The 23,613-nt window shown below is 45.5% G+C and overlaps 1 protein-coding gene across 1 annotated transcript; it reads right to left on the bottom strand.

Moving 5' to 3' along the window:
* Positions 1-10,209: 10,209 nt before the first annotated feature.
* On the bottom strand, positions 10,210-23,066 carry C5H4orf54 (chromosome 5 C4orf54 homolog). Its single transcript, XM_030865612.2, has 2 exons — positions 17,702-23,066; positions 10,210-10,412 (listed from the first exon to the last, which is right to left on the bottom strand). Exon 1 carries the CDS (start codon positions 23,064-23,066, stop codon positions 17,739-17,741), a length of 5,328 nt encoding a protein of 1,775 aa, XP_030721472.1. The 3' UTR covers positions 10,210-10,412; positions 17,702-17,738.
* Positions 23,067-23,613: the final 547 nt, after the last annotated feature.

Below are 23,613 nucleotides of genomic sequence, written 5' to 3'. Positions count from 1 at the left end.
GTAAACACAGTCATGAGTAAGATTTCAGTGTGAGATGAATCAAATTATTGAGAAACAAAGAGTTGCTTAAGAGTGGACATGGTCTAATATATTCCCCAATTAGGGAGGAAGACGTCAGCTCTTTAATAAAATCTTAGGGGCCTTGGTGAATACAAAGCACTTACGGGATGAGAAGACAATTCCTAAAAATTGGAATTATTTGTGCTTAACCAAAGTCTTCCACAGTCTCCCTCTACCCTTTTTACTCAACATTTTATATTACACCTGTTAGGCAACATGTACTGCTCTAGGCACTTCATAGGTATCCAATCGTTTCATTCTCAAAACAAGGTAGAAACTGTTATTATACACCTTTTGTGTATGGAGAACTGAAGGACAGAGATATTCAGTGACTTGTTTAAGATCGCACAGCTGGTGGAGAGCAGAGTCAGGATTTAACCCTGGAGTCTCCCTCTAGAGTTTAAGCATGTAACCATTGTCCTACACTACCTACCCAGGATCCAGTCTAAGCTCCTAAGCCTGGAAGTCAATTTCTTCTCCCCACTCAAGTTCAACATTTTATTCCAGCCTCATGTGCACTAGTCTTCACAAAGAGCACACCTCCTGTTCCTGCCACGTGCACTCTCCAAACACACCAACATTCGGCTGTTCCGGTTCCTTGGCTCTCATCCTTCCACCTGCCCTTCTGCCCAAATGAGTCTTCCCAAGCCCAGCTTCCGCTGCATTTCCTATGCATGGAAGCTGCCAGCTACTGAGCCACCTGCTTCCCAGGTACACTTATTACATATACCACCACTTGTGAATTAACCATACCAACCTGCCCTTCTCTCTTTCCTTATGTCATTAAAATTTTCTTTTATTATGTAGATATCCTATTTTCCCAAATGAAGGGTGAGCTTCTCAAGCTCAGGGCCACGTATATGTCCTTAGTATCCTCCACATAGCACAGCCGGTGTTCAGTAACTACTGAGCTATTCCCCAGGGATGTCAGTACATTTGTAACTTTCAGGATGCTCAGACTGCCTTCAGTGGCCAAGGAGACATTTGAAGCAGACAGAGCCTGCTGTCTGTCAGAGCCTCCATAGTGAAGCAATGTCCCTCATGGCCCAGTGCTCTAACGTTTTCCTCAAAAGAAAAAAAATAAAGGAACAAACAATAAGGGCTAGATTAACTTTGCCAAAAAGGAAGAAAAGCAATATTTCTTTTCTTATGATTAGCAATTTAATAAAATAAACATGATTTCATAAAAGCTCCTGGTCAAAACACAATTTTTTTATAAAATATTTTTCTTAATTACAAAATACTTCAGATGGAAGATAGAGGGAGAAACATCTATGCATTTAAGATCCAGGTTTGGCACTTCCCTGGTGGCGCAGTGGTTAAGAATCCGCCTGCCAATGCAGGGGACACGGGTTCGTGCCCCGGTCCAGGAGGATCTCACGTGCCGCGGAGCGGCTGGGCCCGTGAGCCATGGCTGCTGAACCTGCGCGTCCGGAGCCTGTGCTCTGCAACGGGAGAGGCCACAACAGTGAGAGGCCCGCGTACCGAAAAAAACAAAAACAAAAAACAAAAAACTCATCGAGGAAAACGAGGGTGGGAGGGGAATATCTCTCTGGGGATGAGTACACTAACGTGATGGGCGCAGAGCATAGTTTTCCAGTCAGGACATCAGCCTTTTGGCTTCCCTCCAAGAAAGAGGTCAGCTGGTGGTTGCCAGCGCCCTGGGGTCCAGAGCAGCGGGTCTCAAAATTGTGTGCAGAAGAATCACCTGGAGGGCTTGTTAAAGCATAGATTGCTGCCCCTCCTACCCATTTTGGATTCAATTGGCCTGAAGTGTGCTGAGGATTTGCATTGAAACAGGTGAGGTTTCCCAAGTAAAGCGCACACCGTTGATGGCGGTCACACTTTGAGAGCCTTGCTCTTGAGAAAAAGGAAGACACTTAAAGTCATAAGAAGACCACCGGTCTCTCCTAAAGTTTGTAAGCAGTGTGTGTGTGTGTGTGTGTGTGTGTGTGTGTATTTGGGGGGATTGTTGGGGGGTTGAAAGTAAGAGTTTGTATTTTGGGCAGGGAAATATGTATTTCAGCAAATCACAAGGAGCTTCTCATCCCTCAGTCGTCAGGATAATTGAATAAAAGTGCTAAAATATAAAGTTTCTAAGTGAGGTGTTTGCATGTTTCAGGGTGGATGGTGGGGAGACATCTGTGTGAAAAGTTTTAAGAATGTTTATGTCCTTTCATTCAGTAACTCTACCCAGAGGACTTTATCTCAAGGAAATCATCAGAGATGCTTGGAAAGATTTGTGTCCAGATGTTCATTGCAGCATTTATTTTCATAGCCCCAAACCATAAAAACTAAGTACTTAAAAATATGAGATTGATTAAACATGTTATGATACAGCCATATAAAGAAATTTAAGATATAGCTGTTAAAAATCATTCCTTTAAGAATACTGGAAGATAAGGAGGTAGGTTTATAAATTTATGAAGAAAAAATAGACTACAAAATAGCAGGTAAAGTATCAAATACACTTGCAAGTATTTATTTCTGGAGGCCTTTTGTTTAGTGATTAAGAATTTTCCCTACTTTTCAGTTTTTAGAAATTTTAACATTTTCTAAATATCCTTCAAAGAACATTCACTATTTTTATAAACAGGAGATATCCCAAGAAATGGTTTGAGTATTTTTAAACACCCTGTATAAGAATGAACTTGAAGTTTTCAGGAGCAGAAATGTTATAATGGAGAGGTATATTGTAGTAGTTAATATTTCTTGAATACAACTACAGGGTAGGGGTAATATATATTATCTCACAATTCTCTCTTTATAATAATACATAGTATGTCACATATTATATGTAATAATGTTATTCTGCAATATTGCATCTAATGTGTGTTTGTGTGGAATATACATATGTGTATAATAAAACTTGTTTTCCCTCTCTATCCAGTAGTACTGAAGGTATATAAGCCTTCAGGGAAGATTACACTCAAGGGACAATCTGTTGATTGCCTTGTAACTTCAAGGAGCATGAAAAATATATATACGATTTTGCTGTGTCTTGGATGACTGTCTTTTCACACCACTTCTGTTGGATAAACTTGCTGCCAAAGGGTTGAGTCCACACTACTTCTCCATACACTCTGCCCCTTATTGCCTTTCAGCAGCTCCCTGCTCCCTACACAACTAAACAGCTTTTTCTTTTTCAGTCTCTTGCTATTGCGCTGGTTTTCTGGTTCTCTTCACACCTAGCCCTCTTTGCTCCCTGCCTGTCCCATGCTGGGTCGCTGGCATGGATCTCCTCTTTGTGGCCGCTGGCCAGTTTCCTCTTTCAATCTCTGTGCATTTGACAAGGCTTACACTGGAGAGCTTCATCAGCGTATCAGGCATTCTCACCATGTTTAAAGGCTTCCTGAAATCCGAACCTCTTCATGAATCAGAGCACCTGGCATATAGCAGGCATTCATTCATTCCTCAACAACATTGATTCCCTCCATGCTGGAAATACAGCAGTGAAATTCTGCCCTCTGAGATTCCAGCATACTCCTAACACACACAAAAAGCATGCCCAACAAATCTTGTATAGACCATTCTCATTCTAGATTCTTTCTAAAATCTTTGACCGAGACTACACTAATCTAAGAACTAACTTTAAAACTCCTTTATAAAAAAGTATCTGTTTACAAACACCCCTTAATGAGGATGGGGGTTAAAACAAGTTTCCAAATTATTTGACACTTTCCACTGAGAGCTGGGACTGTGTTCCTGCCCACTGAATCTGGGTTCTGTGATTGTTTGTCAAACAGAGGATGCTAAAAATGATGCTGTGTCACTTCCTGAACTAGGCCGTGAGAAGTGGGCAGCATCTGCTCCTGTCTCTTGGATACTCATGGTTGGAACCCAGCCACCATGTTCTGAGGAAGCCCAAGCAGCCCAAGGAGAGGCCCAGCTGAAGAGGAACTGAGGCCCTTGGCTGGCTCCAACTGAACTCTCAGCTGATAGCTATCATCAGCGTTCTAGTCATGTGAGTAGATTGTCCCTGGAAGTCACGCTGCCTTCTGAAGCAGAGCCAAAACTTCCATGCCGAGCTCTGCCCAATTTGCAGACTCACAAGTTAAACAAATGATTTTTGTGTTTTTTAAGCCATTAAGTTTTGGGGTGGATTGTTACTCAGCTACATAACTAGAGCAATGGTTCTGGACATAGTGCCGTGGATCTGCTTTAGCAGGGCTTTGTTAGGTGGTTAAATTGCTCTATATAAGAAATAATAGGGGGCTTCCCTGGTGGCGCAGTGGTTGAGAGTCCGCCTGCCGATGCAGGGGACGCAGGTTCGTGCCCCGGTCCGGGAGGATCCCACATGACTCGGAGCGGCTGGGCCCGTGAGCCATGGCCGCTGAGCCTGTGCGTCCGGAGCCTGTGCTCCACAACGGGCCTGCGTACCGCAAAAAACAAACAAACAAAAAAAAATAAAAGAAAAGAAATAATAGGAAATTAGAAGATTCTGAGCCAGCAAGCTAAGGAGCAGAGGAAGCAGACGATGAAGAGAGGGAGAGGGTTCTAGCCATTGGCAGGATGGCTAAAGCACAAATGAACTCAACAACCAGCAAAATTACCTAGTGCCAGAGATGGCAGGGGACTGTATAAGAACAGGAATGCCAGTGCTCAGGTTTAAGGTGTTTGCTAATGCAGCTGGCTGCTTCGGGTGAAGCACCTGCTAATCTCCATCCCATGTACCCTAAGCCTTCGGCAAAACCCTGACACACATATACAGTCTCAAGTCTGGAATACTCAGGACGGGATGGGTGTCCTGCAATGAAGCCTGCTGGGGCAATGCAATGCAGAGTAAAGGAATGCACACTTGAGGCAAAATGGAAGAATGGAATTTGAGAATTCACTGGAAACAAGAGCTGGAAGCCAGAGGTGAGTCAGGAAAATACAAGGCCTAGAACAGCCCTCAACTTAATTTCTTGCCCTACACCCCCCACACCCTGGACATATGTAAGGGATTCTGGATCTGTATGTTCTTGTGGAATGTGGTTTCAAGTCTCTTGGGGGCTTCAATCTTAAGGTTTCTAGTGACTTCAACTAGTGCTTGACATTTTACAGTACTGATCCTGTGCAGTGGGTCTCCAAATGTGTGCTTCAGATATTTAGGTTTTGAAGGGGCCAGACCACAATTACTCTGCTGGGCCTCAGTGTGGACCCTCAGGGACACTCGTCTGGGTTGCTCTTTGGTGTCAATGGAGCATCTCTCAACTTGGTAGGTGCCCCTCACAATGCTACTTAAAAATGTAAGCAGTTAGATACCTTCGGTTGATCAGGTGAAATACTCCGGGTACAGGGAGAGACCATACCAGACTCTGACCTCCAGAACTGTAAAATAATAAATTTGTGTTGTCTTAAGCCACTAAGTTTGTGGTTCCCACAGCAAGAGAAACTAATACAACCTGGATGTGAAACATTATAATAGAGTATTTTAGTTAAAGGAAGGATTTAAGTTAGAAGACAGAAGAAAATGAAAATGTCCAAAGCTTTTTTCTGAGTTAAAATAAAGAGAAAGAATGCATGTTTTCTTTGCATTTACTTTTACTGGAAAAACAACAACAACAACACTTTTTTTTTTTTTCAAAAAGAGTCAAAATAAAAGACCATTACACAAGATCGCACAATCACAAATGCTGGCAATTAAAGGTAAGTAAGCTAGTCAGTCTCACAGAGTCCTTGTCTAAGTAGTTTTCTCCACATGCAATCCACTGACAAAGTAATTCTCAGAGCTTTTGGGCTGGATTCACAGTCACAGTGGCCATGCTCACTGCATTCCATAATTGAATCACATCAGACCTCAAGTAGGAACTCTTCCACCAAGATTTCTATCTTGAGAGCAGTTTAAATGTTCATGTTCTTTCCATTTCCCACTGGCTTTTTTCATAGTCAGGGGTATAATTCAGCGTTATCCAATGTCTTTCTCCATTTACCACACAATTTACTCTCCTCTGTTTGGGACCTAACTTCCTCAGTCTTCACATTCTCTTCAACCATCACTGTCTTTACTGTACAATAAGATGACTTCAATGTAAATATAGAAACCTACATCTTCAAAGGGGGAGAAAAAGAAAGGACCACCTGCTAGAAAAAGATACAGGGATGATAAGTAATTTCAGGGAGCCCTGGATAGCACTTTTTGCCATTAATACCAGCTTATAAAAAGCAAGTAGGAAACTTTTAAAAAGAAATCAAATTCGACGGGTTGTGTGTGTGTGTATGTTTTATTCTGCACCATTATGAATCAAATAGGAAAATAACTAATAATATGCTCTAGCTGCAACATAAAACAAGAATGTTAACAGCTTACAAATGCTACTGTGAACATTTAGTTCTCTTCTGAGACAAGGGGCATACAAATGAGTCCAATTTTCAGAATCCTCCCCTGGGCCTTGTAATGACATGTGACACAGACGGACACTTTTTTTTCCCCCCAAGGACCAGAGTCTGCAATTCCAATTAGATTCAAGCTCAAGGTACGATTTAGCAAATGCTACATGCTTTATTAATGATTTTATGCACCTGTGAGGTCTACTTAGGACCCAGAAGTTAGTTAAGAATATAGAAACAGTCTCTTGAAAATATGTATCATATCTATATGTATACTTCCTTAGGAATTATGTAAAAGTCTAACACAATTTGTGAAGTTGATTTTTATAAGTAGTTTTGTAAAACAAACCTACACATAATTTTTCCCCTCAACAGTACTGATAAAATACAGGGCACCTTTTTCTTTCAAGTATTTGGGTAAAACAGCATACCCTGAGAATTTGGGGTGCAAACCTACACCTTGTAAACTGTAGAATGAAACTCCTCAAGCACCACATTGGAAAATGTATACCGTGATAGTTTTTAAACAGAGACTATTACTGAATGTGTTTTTTCATGCACATATAATATATACTTATCATGAGATTATAGTCAATCTACTTAAGAATCAACACTGTCCTGCACTCCAAAGTATTATTTCAGGTAGCATGAGCATTCAGTTTGCAGCAAACACTGACTTCCGTTTCTATGAAATATGAAAATAATTAAAATGCATTAAATCTCTTTAAGAGGCTAGAATGATGAAGTTAAATCTGAAATTAAGAAACTTATATCGCTAGATATTTTCTAGTGATATAAGGATGGATTTGAAATGTGTGTTAACATTTAAGATTTATCATAAAGATGTCAAAGTGTCATTTGTTTTAGCTTACTTACTCAATGATATCCAGAGAGCCATACACATACAGACATACGGAGACACAGGCAGACATACAGAGAACCGATATGTTAAGTCACGAACTGCATATCTGGGCTTCATTTCATCCTGAGGGCAATTTCAGTGAGTGCTTTTTAAGAAAAATACATTCTGTTGACTTAGATTTTCGTACGGGTTACAAATTTGTTCAGTTTTCCAAAAACAATTCAAATGGGGCATATTTCAACCTTACCATTTAACCAACAGGGAAAAATAGGAAATGGATCAAGATTTCTACACACAATGCCCTGTGATTCATCTGGAAAACTGAGTCACACATGTAACCCTGAGAGGAAACGGCGAAAGCCAGACTCTGCAATGCTAATTAGATTCAAGCTCCAGGCACTGTATAGGAAATGCTACATGCTTTAGTAATGGTTTTGTGTACATGAGCCCTAAAAGAGTAGTTCAGCAGCTAAAAGGACACTGGTAGGGTAATAGTTTTATGGGTCGGAAGGCTTCATAGACTCTTGGTTTTTCCTACTTAACTTGGGTTGAAAAAGGAAGGGCACAACTGTTTTATTCAAATATCAATTCAAACTCAAGAAATAATAAAACAATGAAAATGAGGATTTAGATTTACCTCATGTTTTTAAAAATGTTCCTCGCTATCACTCGAGGTGGTAAATGGCCCGGCAGGTTTGATTTGCTTTCTTATGGCTTGATGAAATGGAAAGCCATAAAATTAACAGTAGATGATATGGCGTTCATAGAATACTATTGTAAAGTCACATTTTAACCACTTGGACATTTACTACATCCACAGCAGCTTCTCAGAGGACACGGCCTCTCTGATAGAACCGACAAATGAAAAGTTCTCCTTTCTTTCCAAGTTTCTGTCCTAGTTTACCTCAATGTGAGAATTTAAGGCTCAGATCTGCTGGTGATAAATCATGATAAATAGCGATAAATAGCTTATGGGCTTCCCAGACCCTTGGTAGGTAAGAACTCTACCACATGTTCTAGGAAAGGAGATGTCTCTCATTTTGAAGACCTGGCAATCCGTTGACTACTTGACACGAGCACTGGGTTTTCCTAAAAGTCATGCACATATAATATATACTTATCGTGTATATATTATATATACATGATATTACATGATATTATATATACATGATATTATATATACATGTCATTCTAAAACAGTTTTATCAATTCTGCTTCTACCTGCCAAATCCTATCTGAGTTTCACAAGATGTGTTCAAATACGTGAGATTTCACGGTGCTGCTTTAAGTATTCTAAGCTTAAGATCTTTGATTGAGTCTACTTTCTTATTTCAATATTAAGTGACCTCTTACCCAGCACATCTCTACTGAAAATGAGGAAGGGCTGATGCTGTAAGAGAAGTTTCCCAGTGGTGAAAAATCAAGCAAGCTCTGGGGTGAATCTGTTGATGTACTTGGGTGAGAAGACCTCTATGACAAAGGAATAACGCTTTCCCCAATATAGCACAAGGGCATCTTTTCCAAACACAGAGACTGTTTCATATTTCATGTTCCATGTCTCAGAGAGGCTATCGCTTCATGTCATAGCTCATCAGCCCAATGACTGATTGAATTGTGACCAGAGCTGACTATTCCTGCCTCAAACCTTTCCTTTTACCCAACAGAACTTCTTTTCAGAGTAAGGTCCCTTTAAGGAAGTTCCTGAATGTGAAATTGAGGTGTTTTTTTTTAAAGAGTCCAACTGAGATGGAAAGCATAAATACAAAGTAATGAGATTACACAAATCATACAAAAATCAGTCTCTTAGTTTTTCTACTCACACCTTCAGTTATGAGTAGTATAAAATTCTGTGGTTTCCAGAAGCTGTTTTAAGCAGAAACCAATACTGATGATCATTAAAATCAAAATAAGGCTTTAAAAAAATTACCAGAATGCTTTATCTTTGAACAAATAAGTAAATAAGAGGAGATTCCTTTAAAAAAAAAAAGTCTGGGAGAACCTTCAAGTTATCGTTTTAAAAAGTAAAGAAATATTCCAACGTAACATTTGTTGAATATATATTGACTCGTTATTATGATGAGCTAAATATTTATCTGTTCAATCAACTCTTCAAAACTCACCATGAACACTCATTAAAATAACCTTCAGAACTGGACGACAACTGAGGCAGTACTGAATGTCAAGGAAAGATTCTGTGATTTAGATTCTCGACATCTCTAAAAACCATAAAGAGCAAATGATATAAACCTAGGTCAACTGCTATGGGTATGGCTAGGGCTGGAGATAATCGGAGCCACCAAATCAGTGTTTACTTTCTACTCCACTGCCCCAAACAGGTCACTCTTCAGACTCCAAATAATCTGTGAGAGACAGGAGTGTGCAACTAAGGAGGGATCATTGAAGAAGAAAAATAATCCTATACACTCATAGCAGAGGTTGGATTCTGAGGGAAGTAGATATTTTATACCTTTCTGAAACTAAGAACTTAACTTTAAATGCAACCACTGGCTCTTTAGTCTTTCAAGCCATTCTATTTTACGGCAACAAATAGTGTCATAGCATTGTACCAATGGGAAAGTTAAAACAAGGCACAAAAGTTAAAACCACCTTTTCACAATCACATTTGAAATCGTGCTAAACCCAATAAAAGAACATGTAAAACATAACCAAGAGAATGACTAGGCATGATGCAAAATGCAGACCCATCATATTTAAATCCAAACAAGTGCTACAACTCTGCCAGCCAGCCCTGATATATTCCAAGATTCTGCAGGGAGATTTGTGATGCAAATTACTGATTTGCTCATTCGGTTTACAACAGAACCAATCCTACTCTGTTGTATGTTTTGACTGAACTATGAGAACATGTAAGAGATTGTTTGCCTAGTCACAAATGCAGGAGGGAAAGATGAAGGGAAAGCTTATATTCTGTATTAAAGTATAAAAAGAAATAGTTTTACACAGGAAAAGTGCAACCATTCAATCAGCTTTGTAAAACTAAAATAACACAAGCTGTCTTAACAGGGTCATTCAGAAAATATAGGAACTTACACACTTGGTTTATAGAAGCAAAAACTAAGAATAACATATGTAGAGGAAGGTTTCCAGATAAATTCTTAGTGCTGTTACAATGCAGCCTTCTGATTCAAGAAGATTCGTCCATCTTTCTGTCTTACTCCTATAAACAAACATAATCAAGGAAAAGATTGTTAGTAAATCTCGCTCTTAAAGAAGGAAGAAAAATGACAAAATACATTTTATTTAACTATTTGGCTAATTTCAGTGTGAATAATGATGAAGTTCACATTTTAAAATATGTTTGGTGAGTGTGTTTCTGAACCTACTAGACACATCCTACTGACTTTAAGAAATTGCCTCGTGGAACCCTCTCTTTGAAACTTGAATTAAATACAGTCAACCATTCAAAAATGATTTTAGAGTTAAATATTTAGTTTTACTGAAACCATCCATAACAGAGATAAAATAGTATAACCGATATGTTCCTAAAATATACAAAAATGATATTTAAACTAAATTGAAACATTTGAAATTTACCATGAGTTATTAATCTAGTTAAATGAATAAACTCTATACTCTAAAGTGAATGGTCACTACTTAAATTATGTGGAAATTCATATTGCGCATTTTGTTTAAAATGAGATATACTGGTTAGAGCCTATAACTTAGTTAAATCCATTCTAAGACAAGCATTGACATGTTCAAAAGCTTACTGAAAATTAGCCCTTTCTTTCTGTTAATCTCTTTCTCTCTATATATCTATTAGAACTTTGCCTAAAGAACATTTTTAAATTAACCTTTGGGAGTTGATATTTGAACGTGATATTATGAAGACAGAAATAGAGTGGCCTACAGGTAGTATTTGTTAGGGATTAGAAGACTCTATCATGTGAAAAGTAACTTCTAAGAAGTATCAAATAACAGCTATCTAATCAATTATATGCAGAGTACTGTGGCAAAGGATATTTTAATCCTGCCCTCTAGAAACTGACCTGTGTTAAGTATATACTTAAGGAAAAAGAAGTCTATAAGAATAATTATGGGTTTAGAGAATAGCTCATGTGTATATATTTCAAGTTTGTTGATTTTACTCTTTTGTGTTTTATACCGAGAAATGACTTTCAAGAGGAAAGGGACAGTTGTGGGTTTGGAAACTTCTCATTTGCTAAAGAAGTTTAAAAGTTTTTTTTACCTTAGGACACACGGAGTAGCAACAGGAAAAAAATATATAATTACAAGGGGGAGGAGAAGAAAATAGACTAAGAAGAAAAGTTTTAATGTGGATGCAAGGATCTAGTGACAACTCAAGCTGAATTCCATCGTGAAGCAAGGTTTGCAAGGACTCTCTGAGCAGAAGGGGGACAGAGAGAGAGAGAGAGAAACAGTGAGAGAGAAAAAACAGTACAGGATGGGGAGAGCAGTCTGAGGAATGGAGGAGAAATCTGTTTCTACCAGCTGCTGGGGTCATTTTTGGGGATCCACAGTCCAGATACGGCCTTTTCATTCTTTTGCAGGATACTGCTTCCGCTTATATTAACTTTCGAAGAATTTTGTTTTAAACTTTGAAAGTAATAAAATGCTCCAATTCCTATTAAGGATGAAATAATAAAAATTGCCGGTTCAACCTAGCAGAGGGTCACGAAGAAGTCAGTAAAGGGAGAGGAGTGACTGCACTGTGTCACCGGGCAGTTTGGCCTGGATGACTTCCCATGATTTTAGGACCGGAACACATGACAGAGTTCAGCAGGGATGTTGGGTCAGATTTTCCTTTGCTCCACAGAGGTCTGTGCCCAGACTGAGAGGAAAATCACCACATGCAGCTGGCCAACTATGCCCAGAGTTGTGTAACATGCTGGAAAGCCGTGGGGCATACTAGAGGACCCCGACCACAGCCAACTGGCCTGACCCAGGGGATCAGGCAGCCCAAAGGGGACTGCAGAGCTGTGGGCATGACCTCTGGTTTGGGGAAATATCAAGCAATCCTGGGTACGGGTCTCTGGTGCTGTCCTGAGAGTCTACAGGAATAAAGGCTGACTTTCTGCCTTGGTGGAGGGCCCTGAGAGATGAGGGGCTTCTGAGGCATTGACGAGCTTCTAGTCTCCAAGGGAGATAGAACTCTTACTACATGCCATGGACTTTGTGCCACATCCTTTGCAGTGATTTTACCATTCAATCTTCACGACGTTCCTGAGAGGTATCCCCATTTTACAGTTGAGGAAACTGAGGTCCAGAGAGGGCAAGTCACTTGTCCAGAGGAGGAAGATTTTGCGCCAGGGCTGCCTGACTTCATGGTGCAGATACCTGGGTTTTAGTCAAAGCCACACTGTTTCTCTTAGACTGAAAGTCATGAGCCCATCAGTATCCAGTGGGATCCCACGCTCAGGTGACAGACCACACTCGCCCATCCCCACATACACACAAAATTATTACGGACCACACACACACTGGGAGCCACAGCCCCTAGAAGTGCTGGAACTGTTTCTCTTTGGGACATAGGAGAGCTAAACTTTAATCAAAAGAAAAACACATACGGAGGCTTAGTATACGCTAGACATCGCCAGGTTCAGGGTCAAATTCTTACCTTATTCCCTCCCTCTTTTTTCCCAAATAAGGGAAGAAGGACAATTCACAACAAGGAACTGAGACGGGGAGGGCAGAGAGGGAGAAAGTGGGCAAACTAGGGGTCATCAATAAGAGCATGGGCCCCCAAGCTTGAAGGGCCTGGATTTCAGCTGATCTCTTAATCTGGGACAAGTTATTTTTTCATTTGTTAAATAGGGATAAGAATAGTACCCACTCGTTTAAAGAATCAAGTAGCACCATGTTAAATCTTAGTAGATAATAAATGATTAATACACATTACTTTTCATTTTTTTATTAATTTTGTAGAGAGTTGAAAAGAAAATATAAGGCAATAAAATTGTAGAGAAAGGCACAAAATAATAAGAATGGGGAAAGCTACCATCCAAGAAAAGAGAAAGGGAGAAAAGAAATGGCAAAAAAAAGACACGAGGAAGATAATAAAATAAAACAGCAGCTATATATAATAATCAGGAGAGGAAGCCACAATCAAATTAGGAAAAATATAGATATAAATGAATTGACTCAAGAACGTAATCATGGGATGAGCTGGAAATGAAATGTCGAGCTTGCAGCCTGCAGCCAGCAGCCTCGTCCATCACCTGGCCTCGTGCACAAGGCTGCAGAGAACGCAGGTGAAGGAGCCGCAGCTTCAAGCCTGCCCTTGAAGCTGTCCAGTCTGTGGTGACAACAGACTCCAAACAGAAAAGGGAGGAGAAGGAAAAAAGCAAAGTGGGGCTTTAAACTAAATCAACTTCAAGTGAATGGGAAAGGAGAAACCACAATAAGGAATTAAAAAAAAAAAATAGCAAAGAACAGAAAGTAAATTCTCAAATAAAAGGCAAGGGAAGAAAAGAAGGGAAGTAAACTGTGGGCCCGACCCCAAGATGGAGGACCAGAAAGAAGAGTGGCCCTGGGGAGAAAAAGAGAAGGGGACTGGGAAGCAGGAAGAAAGAAGCAAATGGAAAATAGACTCTGGTCTGGGATGATTTAGGTTTTGAGTCCCAACTCTGCCCCAGAGGGACACTGTGACTTAAGAAGGGTCACTTAACTCAGGGGGTAGAAATGACTCTGAGGGGGTGAGAAGAAAAGAAAGACCAACGATGCAGGAACAACATAAAGCACACTCAGAAATGAAGAAACAAATGGGTAACATTTTACAGAAAAAAGAATAGACATTCAAAGGAAACAAAATAATTGTAATACCTACTGGGTAGCAGGCATGGTGCAAATTAAAGTTTTCTGTTGTTATTCTTACACATTTATCTTTATGCCCTTGTAAACGGTATTTAGTATCAAGTCTCAAATTTTAAAACAAAAATATGGTATCTAAGTGGCTGGGCAGGAGAAAGCATGAAAGTGAATATGTTAGGGAAGGAAAAATACAGCTACATGTCTCGAATGACAGAAAACAAAAAACTCTCATCAGAAAAGGCATCAAAGGTCCTGTGGAGAAGGAACTTTCAAAACTAAAATGAACAAATAACAAAGGCCTAAAACAGAAAAGGCCTAACAAAAACGGAGAGAGTTGTGAATTTTTGAACTGTTGTGCTCAGCACACTGGTGTGTTATCAATGGGTTCCTGTTGTGACTTTCCGGCCACTGCGCCACCGGCTGGGAAAAGCCTGGTCCATTTATCACAATGTGTGATGTCATTACTAAATACAAACAAAATACGTAATATTACTACTTATCTTCTGAGATGGGTTGTGACCTGGCAAAGTTTGAGGAGCACTGCAATTTTCACCACAGGAGGAAGAGAAGTAGGGAAGACCCTACCTATGAAAGCAAAACTAGAGGAAAATTCATAACAGAATAATCCGAGAGTAGCAGCAGCTGGCTATGCTCAAATCTACACAGGGGAGAAAGAAAGGCTCCCTGTTACAACGTGCAGCTAAAAATAGATGATGAAATACTTATTATTTGAGCTGGAAGGAATCTTAAAGGTTAAGACAGGACTTGAACACTGGTTTTGCAGTTCTGCATGTACGGTCTGTGTCCTCCAGCTGGCTCCTGGACTGTGGGACGGTACCAGGTCACGTGTGGCTTTATAGCCTCACTGCAGAGTACACTGTGCCTGGCGGAGTGTAAACATGTAATTCACGTTTGTTGAATGAATGATGGAATTAGTGCTTTTTGTTCAAATATTCATTTCACAAATGTCTGGAGAGGCAGAGCAGATCCACTGCCCTTCTCTGTCCTCCTTCTTGCTTTTCATGCCTCCTACCAACAAACAAACAGCGCATGGCGTGGTCCAGGAGCTGGGAGCCAGGCCCATCCTGGCTCTCTCACTCTCTGGGGACCTCAGCAAAACCATTTCTTTCTAAGCCCCAGTTTTCTTCTCTGTGAAATGCCGTGCTTGGATCAAACCATTTATGTGACTTCTAGTTAAAAGGGGCACATAAAACCCTACCCTACCGCAAGGAAAAACTCTGGAGTAAGTCTGGTTTTCAAAGGAAATCTCAAACTGAAAACAGCTTCCAAGCCTTCTCACACTGACCATCCGTATGAACAGCAACTGATGGATGGGGGTGTACAATGTAATTTTTGATATATCTGAACCGTGTTTAAATTTTTTTCACACAAGGAAAAGAACTATACACTTCTTTTTTATGTATCTGACTTTTCTTTGGAAAGTGGCATAGAACTTTCAGGATGGTGAGTTTTGAAGGATTTTTATAATAATTTCAATTATTATCTGAATTTGGGTAATTAGATTTTTGCCTGTACACAAAAAGCTAATAACTAGCTCCTGACTAGTCTTTTGCTTTCTATCTTTAGGACTGTGGACTAAAATAAAGGTTAAAGAAGGGAAAGCTTTCAAAGAAATCACTGTTCAAATCTCCCATACAGAAAACTCTGATTTGTATTTGTGTCTGATGGAAACAACTCCAGGCCTAATCTCTCCAGGCTCATCAGACAGGAGAAAGGCCAAAGGCAGCTGCTACAGGGACACGATTCGAGCGTGTGCCCGGTTCCTCCCTCCTCTGGGCCCTGTCCTCCCTTCCCCTTGCTCTGCACCTGCACAGCCCACACGAAGGCCTCGCAGGATTAGCTGCTCCCAGAGAGCCGTAGGTAAACATCCCACCTGTCCAGAAGATGAAAATGCTTTTATCTAGAGGCTACTCTTTTCCTTCTACAAAATGAATTCTCTAAATCTGCCCCTCTTCCACATGCCTATTTCTTTATTTTCTACACCGAACAATAGGTACATTATTTATATTTAATCTTCCCTCCCCTCTGTATTTGTGGTCATTACATAGGGCCCGTTGCAAATTCTTGGAAAGGAAATCATCTGTTTCTAGATTGCAAGTAAAATGAGGCTTGTGCTTTCACCTGAATTCTTGCAGAAAGAGCCAAGGATTTTTGAACAGTGGCCTAAGAAATGTTACTATGCATGACATTTCTTGCAGTCCAAGAAATGTAATGCATAGTAACCATCCCTTAATTCGGAGAGGTTTTATATTTTTCAATACACTATTGTATCATCTGGCATTCAGATACATTCTGAGGAGTAGAGATTACTGACACATGAGTGTCATGTGTGCTAGAGAGTTTGCATGTCTAAGAACACACAGCCGGTGAGAAGACGCTGGGACTCTGATCTAATGATCCTACTTCCTAATTTAAGGCTCTTTCCTTGAAGAAAGAAACCATGTTCCTGTTTCTTTTAAGCACAGAAGAGAGAGGAATGGCTTATTTCTTTCATACAAGCATAGAAAGGGCTCCTCTCCTAAAAATAAAGGTTCAGTATGATCTTACCAAGGAGTGAACCTCCTTAGAAAGCATTTATGATGTCAACCCTTCCTCATGTGAAGAGGACAGGAGAATGAGAGGGTAAATTTCTCCCCACAGGGCTGGCAGCTTTGTGCTGTATCTGAAGGTTGCCCCTGTCTTATGTTTTTGACCTGAAGTGTCCTGGTTCGGAAAACCCGAGCTCACCTTTCCTATCAAGTTCCATGGACTGTAGTTACAGCCAGGATTCCTGTCAGTGAATCTGAATTAACTTGGGTGTCAGGATCTACGTCTGCTTCATCTGATTTCCTTTAGTGGGGGCAAGGGGGAGTTGATTCTTTTCTGAAGGGAGAGAATGCAGATAGGAAAATGAGTGCCTTGTAGGAATCAGCAGCAGAGCCTAGTGGATTCAGTCTGAATGAACTGGATCAAACACAGCAGCTCCATTTCAGGAGTCACTGCAGGCCCAGAATCTCCTCCTCCCCTGGAGGTCAAGCCGAGTGTGTGTGTGTGTGTGTATGTAAAATACCTTAAAGACTGGACTCACCTAAGAAAAAGTATTCTGATGGTCTGAAAACAAAAACAAGAGCTTAAAAATACAGCCTTTTTGTATAAGAAACTCCAAGAGGAAGATGTGGTGGAGGGAGAGAAGCCTTTCTGTAGATTTTAGAAAACCTCCTAACAAGAAAATGTCAGTCTTTGACTCTCTTTACTCTGAGGAGTAACCAGAGTAACGGTGTCCCCAAGGATTTTCGTGCCTGTCACTGGGGTTGCTAAGAATAGAGTGGAGCTCGCTCACTCCACAAAATCCAGACCGGGTTTTTATTGCTTCCCCCTGCCAGTCTTCACCCAAGGCTAACCTGAGAGATCCAGGGTTCACCTCCCTCTCCCACTCACTGTGGGAAAAACACTCAGGCAATTTGAAAAGGTCAAAGGGGAAAGGCCAGCTGTGGGACTGAGGAGTGGGCAAGAAAATTAGCTCCTTAATAATACGGATGCAGTTTTTGCTCTGTTCTTCCGAAATGCCCATTTCTAGAGACAGCCTCCGCTGCTGTAAGTCTGCCCCTTCAAACACAAAGAAATAGGACTGCTGTTAATCCCTTAAACGTGATTATCGAAGTGATGTCCACTCACCAGCAGCTGCGCCCTTCTGCTTTCTGGTGGCCGCCCATCATCTGTGTTCCACCACGAAGCTCATGGTGGTGCCGTCAAAGGAGGGGGGGGCGATGATCCGCGGCCCCAGGGGCTGCGAAGTGATGCTGATGACAGGCTTGCCATGCAGCTGGGCAAAGCCCTTGGCCCCCACCAGCTGGGATGTGGCCGCTGGGGCAGAGGAGGAGGTGGGAGACTGACCGGAGGACATGAAGTAAGGGGCCTCGGTGAAAGATGCAGCTGCCTCTTTGCTGGGGGGCTCTGCTGCCACGGGGGAGAGCTCGGCGCCCCTTGGAGTGTGAGCAATTGGCGTGGGCTGCAGGGCATTGGCGGGCAGCACCGTGGGCAGAAACCCGGGGTAGATCATGTAGGCGGGGCCGTAGGCCCCCGGACTCAGGGCCAAGGGAGGCCCGGGGAGGGACATGGGAGCCACAGCCTGCTGCTGGGAGGTCATGGGCACGTCCACATACTGCCCCGTCTCGGGGTCAAACAGTCTCCGGGTCATGGGCTGTACTGGTGTGTCCACCAGATAGTACTGGCCGGTTGTCACATCCAGGAGCATCTTGCGCTGGGTCTGCGGAGGCTGCGGCTGCTGGAAGGGGTCTGTGGGGACCGGAGCTGGGCCCACAGGTGCCGGGGCAGGCATGCCTGGTGGGGAGAAGCAGAGGACCTGGGGCTGGGCCCCCTGGAGGGTGAAGGGCAGCAGCTGCTGGTGGTAGATCGTGGTGGGGGGATGCTCGGGGCTCTGTGGCTCTGCGGGGGCAGCTACCGTGCCCCGGGGGTCGTCAGGCTTGGTGCGCCAAGCTGGCCGGCTGGTTCCGCTGACCTGAGAGCCTTTGGGGCTACTGGGGACCTGACTGCGGGCACTCAGCGGGGGCAAGCTGCAGAGAGTGGTGGCTGAGGAGGGAGGGGCCTCCCTCCCCGCCCCAGGCCTGCCTGGAAGCTCCCCAGCTGCAGAGCTCCCTTTAACGGGGATGGTCAGGTAATTCTCGCAGTCGCTGTGGCTCTTTTCCAGATGGCTGCCATTCTTCCTGTTGGTCACCTCTTCGAGAGATGCCCGAGTGGCCGGAGAGATCTTGAGAGACCGGAGTCCCTGCGATTTGATGCCCTTTGCCGCCAAAGGGCTCTCTGCAGCGGGGCCTTGTGGGAACTTGCCAGCGACACCCCCAGTTTTCTGGGTGCTGCTGGCGCTCACTGTGAGCACGTTCCGGTGGCTGGGGAGCGGCGGCAGGGGCTGGGTTCTGTCCACATCCTTGTGCACCGGGGGGATATAGAGGGACCGGGGCCTCTCCCTGGCCAGGTTCTCAAAGGCGGCCGCGCGGGCGGACACACTCTCGGCGCTCGGGTTGGAGTTCCTCCGCTGCAGACGCTCTATGGGGCCCCCTCGCAGGACCACACCTGCGCCTTTGTGCCCGGCGCCCCGCTCTTCCGCCCCACCCACCCGTTTGGCCAACTTGTCGGGGTCCCGCTCAGCACCCCCGGCCCCTTCTCTCTCCTCACTGGCGATGAGCGACAGGACGTGGCTGTCGGTCATCAGGGGCAAGGGGTCGCTTTTCCGCTTCCACTCGTTCCTGTTGAAGCTGTACAGCTCTTCCATGGACCTCACAGCCGCCGTCAGCTTCTCCAGAGCATTGCGAGATGTCTTGGGGCCTCTTCCTTCCTCCTTGACCTCCTCCTCCTTGGCCTTCTCTGGGGTCTTCTGAGGCTTGGAGACGATCTTGAGCACGGGCAGGTACGAGCCCTGCTCAGGCTTATTGGGAGCGATGGTGGCCACGGGCAGCCTGCCAGATGCCCTGTGAACCAAGACTGTCCCTTCCGGCGAGGAGGAATTCAAGGCCCTGCTGCTGCCCTCCATGCCCACGTTATCCCTGGGCTCTCGGTCTGTGCCGTCTTCCCTCTGGTTCACCACAGCCTGGCATGTAATCACCATGGGGGACAGGGATTCCGAGCCACCAGCTGCAGGAGCCAGCGGCCTGGGTTTGGGCCCGGTCAGCCCCTGCTCTGGGGTAACGCTGCCCTTGTCACTGCTGTCCCCTGACGCTTTGATGAGTTTCCGGACATCTCTTACCTGGTGGAGGGGGCCTTGGGCCTTGGACTTGTCCCTGACATCTCTCACCTGGAACTGGGGCACTTTTTCCAGGTTGTCCCCCCGGAAGAGTTTCTGCTGTGCCCTGCTGTTGTCCTCAGTGGTCTTGAAGAGGTTCGAGGCGCCGCCACTGGCCAGTTTGGGTGTGAGCAACTTGGCGATGTTGAAGTCCGAGCCCGGCTGCTGCACGCTTCCCAGCCGGATCTTGATCTCGGGAGCCTTGGGCCTGACCACTGCTGTGGAGGTGGCCTGGGCAGCGGGGTGCTTGGTGGCCTGCTTGCCCGGCTGCTTGTCCTTGGGTGTCTGCTGGATGTTGGGGACAAAGAGGCGAGACATGATGGTGGACTTACTGGCAGAGATCTCCCCGAGATCAGCCCTCCAGTCGCCCCCTTTGGGGAGTTTCAGCTTCCCGATGGGGGCCTTTTCTTCCCGCTTGTCCGCCTCCTTCTCCTTCCATGACCGGAATGCACTGTTCTGACTGCGGAGGAAGATGCTCTTGACAGTCTCTGACGCACTCTTTTTGATTTCACACACTTCTACCGGGGGTCCATCAGCGAAATTCCGGCCGGAGCCTGCATGGCTCTCCCGAGGGGCACTGGCTTTGAAAACTGGGGATTTAGACCCAGCTACGGACCCCTCCCCACCTGCATCAGACACGCTGACCACCGTGTACTCAGAGCCGGCCTCCGAGTGGCGAGAACTCTGCCTCTGCAGGCCCTTCTCCCGCTGCTTCTCACCCCCGGGGGGAGGGCCCTCCGTCTCCTTGGAGGTGCTGGAGAGGTTATGGTGGGATGTGTCACTGACTTCTCCCCTCTCCATTTTGAACTCATGTTCCCGCTGCATCTTCTTGGAGATGACGTTTTTGAGCAGACTGGAAGCAAACTTGGACTTCTTCTGGGGGCCGTCAGCTCGGGAGGCAAGCCTGCTGCCCTCAGAGGTCTCCGAGCCATCATCCGTGTACACTGACCCGGGGCCCTTGCTGGGGCCTTTGGTGGCCCTGCAGGGCCCCGCGGCGGAGCTGGCTTTGCTCTCACTGCGTAAATTCAGAGGCTCGAGAAGGGTGACCACGTGGGAGCCCGACTGGACCTGCTTCTGGAAACACAGAGGTGTCTCCACGTGTTTGATCTCCCCCTCGACTTTGCTGACCACGAACTCCAAGGCCTTGGTCTGGGACTTCTTGGACTGGATGTAGAGCTGGTCTGCGGTCGTCCTGGCCCCACTGCCCTTCCTCAGACCCGCAGCCATAGAGGCAGCGCTGCTCCTGAGGAGACTCTGTTCCACCCTGGCTCCAACGCCTGCGCATTTCAAGTCCAGGAAGGCCGACCAGCGCCCAAAGCCGACTTCGGAGAGCGACGAGGACTCCCGGGAACTGATGTTCAGAGCCTCAAAGTAGGGGTAAGCGAGGCTCCGGAAGGCCCGGGAGGTCAGGTTACGCACCTCTTTGTCGGCGTCGTCCAGCTCGCTCACGGCACTGGAGGCCCCGCTGGAGGAGTCCACCAGCTCCTTCGCCCGGACGGCCCCGCACCGCGTTTGCAGGCGAGCAGGGACGGCGATGAATTTCTTCGCATGGTCCTGAGCCACGGCTGCAGCCGGGTCTTGCTTCAGTGAACTTGAATTGTGTTCAGCAGCTGTAGAGACGCGGAGGCTCATGTCGCCTTCATGCTTGGCAGCGTAAATAATGTTTTGCTTTGCACACACGTTGCTAGGCTCATTTATAGCCCGGGAAGTCTGTTTGATTGATAGGAGGATCTGGCCTGCTGCACTCCCGCAGCTGCTTGCGACGGCTGAGGCTGCCTCCAGCGGCTGCAGCAAGGGCTCACACGGGGTGGCAGTGCCAGGCCCCGTGGCTGGGGGAGTGGGGTTGCTGTCCGAGGGGCCGCTGCCCACTTCCGTGCTGCTGGTGTCGCCACCGCTGCTGCCCGCGCTGGGGCGGGCGGGGTCACTGTCGGTGGGGCTGGGTGTCCGGGTGGCGTCGGTGCTGGGAGCGGTGCTGAGGTAGCAGCTGTTGTCATCGTCCTCTTCGCTCGGCGTGGTGACGTCCTCTGGGGTCTCGTCGCTGCCACCAAAGGAAGCATAGTCCACGAATGAGTAGATCACGTTGTTGTCCTCGAAATCCCAGCGGGAGGCCAGGCCCACGTCGAAATCCGTGTCCTGCTCTACCTCGCTCAGCTGGATCTCGTGGGTGGTGATGTAGTGAGCCTCCTGATTCTGGGGGGGGTCCCTGCTGCCCTGAGACTTGGCAATCATGTCTCTGCACTCGGTTCTCTCTCCTCCTCCTGGTTTTTCCCCTTCTTCTCCTCCCTTGGGCTGGCAGCTCACTGCGTTCTCACCACTGTCACTCTCAAAGTCTAACAGTGAGGACGAGGTGGCCAGAGCCCCCGTGGATGTGGTGGTATCACCCGTCTTGGAAAGGCCACCTTCCTCTGCTTTGTCCACCAGGGCGGAGGAGGGAGACGAGAGGCTACTGCCCTCATCAGTGCCGGAGAACTGGGGTCCGGAGGCTTCCAGGGAGGCAGGATTCTTCTGGGGGGCTGGAGCCTCACACTCTTGGCTGCCGGCTTCGTCTTGGGCTTTCTCCTTGGGGCTGCTAGAGCCCCTCTGATCCCCCGGGCGCTGCTCCAGAGTAAGTCTCATGGTCCGGGGACTGTCCCTCTGCACTCCAGCTGAAGTGCGCATCTCCACGTATTTCTCTTCTCGCTGCGAGGAGGCCGATGGCTTGAGAAGTGGCCGCAGCTGCTGCTTGAGCTCCTGGCGATCTTGAGCTCCGCTCACCCCCTCCCTGACCTCCTTCGGTCTGGCCTGCAGATTCAGCTCAGGAGGGGCGCCTTCCATTCTGAGCCCTCGCCTAGGTTTCAGTGACAGGAGAAGACAATGGGGAGCACCGGGGCGGTCCCGGGCCCCTCCCTGGCCCTGGAGGGGCTGCAGAGTAGCCCGAAGCAGGGTCCCACGTGCCTGGATTGGCCCCAAGGCTATAGGCACCACTGCCGTGGCTGCCACCAGCTTCCGGTTCTTCAGCCCCTGTGGCGGGGCCCGGGCGAGGCTGAGGGAGGAAGGAAGGCTCCTGGATGGGGCGGCAGAGGTGGTCTGTGGCCAGGGGGCTGCGGCTCCGGCCGAGACCGTGGCCAGCTTCCCGTAGCTGAGCTGTTCTGTCCAGTTGTTTGCCTGGCACCATCGGCAGCTAGGAGTCTGAATGCCATCGGCCACGGAAGGAGCAGCATCTGTAGGCCGACCCCGGGACTCCCAGAAATGAAAGGAAAGCATGTGCTGTTTCTTGTGAAGCCTTATTCCTTTCCTGGATGGGGTAAGAGTGGGTCACGTCATTCCAGAAATATTTTTAGTGTCTATTCCCTAGTCATACGGAAACCACACTTGAGGGTAGAGAGAAGAGGCTCTAAGATGAAGAGAGAGTGTTGGGGGTGGAGGAGGCTTGTGGGTTCTAACTGAAATCAACCAAATGTCCTATGTAATCTATTACAGGGATGTCTAGCAAGTATGAAATTGTTCTTTACTGACTGTCATCTTTCACTCCCAAGTCTGATTAGATGTTTTTTCCCCCTTGTTCTTAAATAAAACCCAAATTCAGCATTGCATTTCAAATCAATTAAGGACAGCTCTGAAAGACTTCAAAATCTCCCTTGAACATATGGTAGCTTTAAGTTTGTCTCAAAATCTATGCATTTCCTTTCTCTTTCATCTCAAATCAATCAAGTTCTGGTAATAAAACTTTTCACAGGAATAAAACACTCTGTCCTTCCTTCCCCAAAGTCCTACTTTACGAAACGTAATCTGTTTGTTTAAAAATAGGAAG

Source organism: Globicephala melas, chromosome 5 (genome assembly GCF_963455315.2).
Source record: "Globicephala melas chromosome 5, mGloMel1.2, whole genome shotgun sequence".
Lineage (NCBI taxonomy): Eukaryota > Metazoa > Chordata > Mammalia > Artiodactyla > Delphinidae > Globicephala > Globicephala melas.
This window is presented reverse-complemented; position numbering and strand designations above follow the sequence as displayed.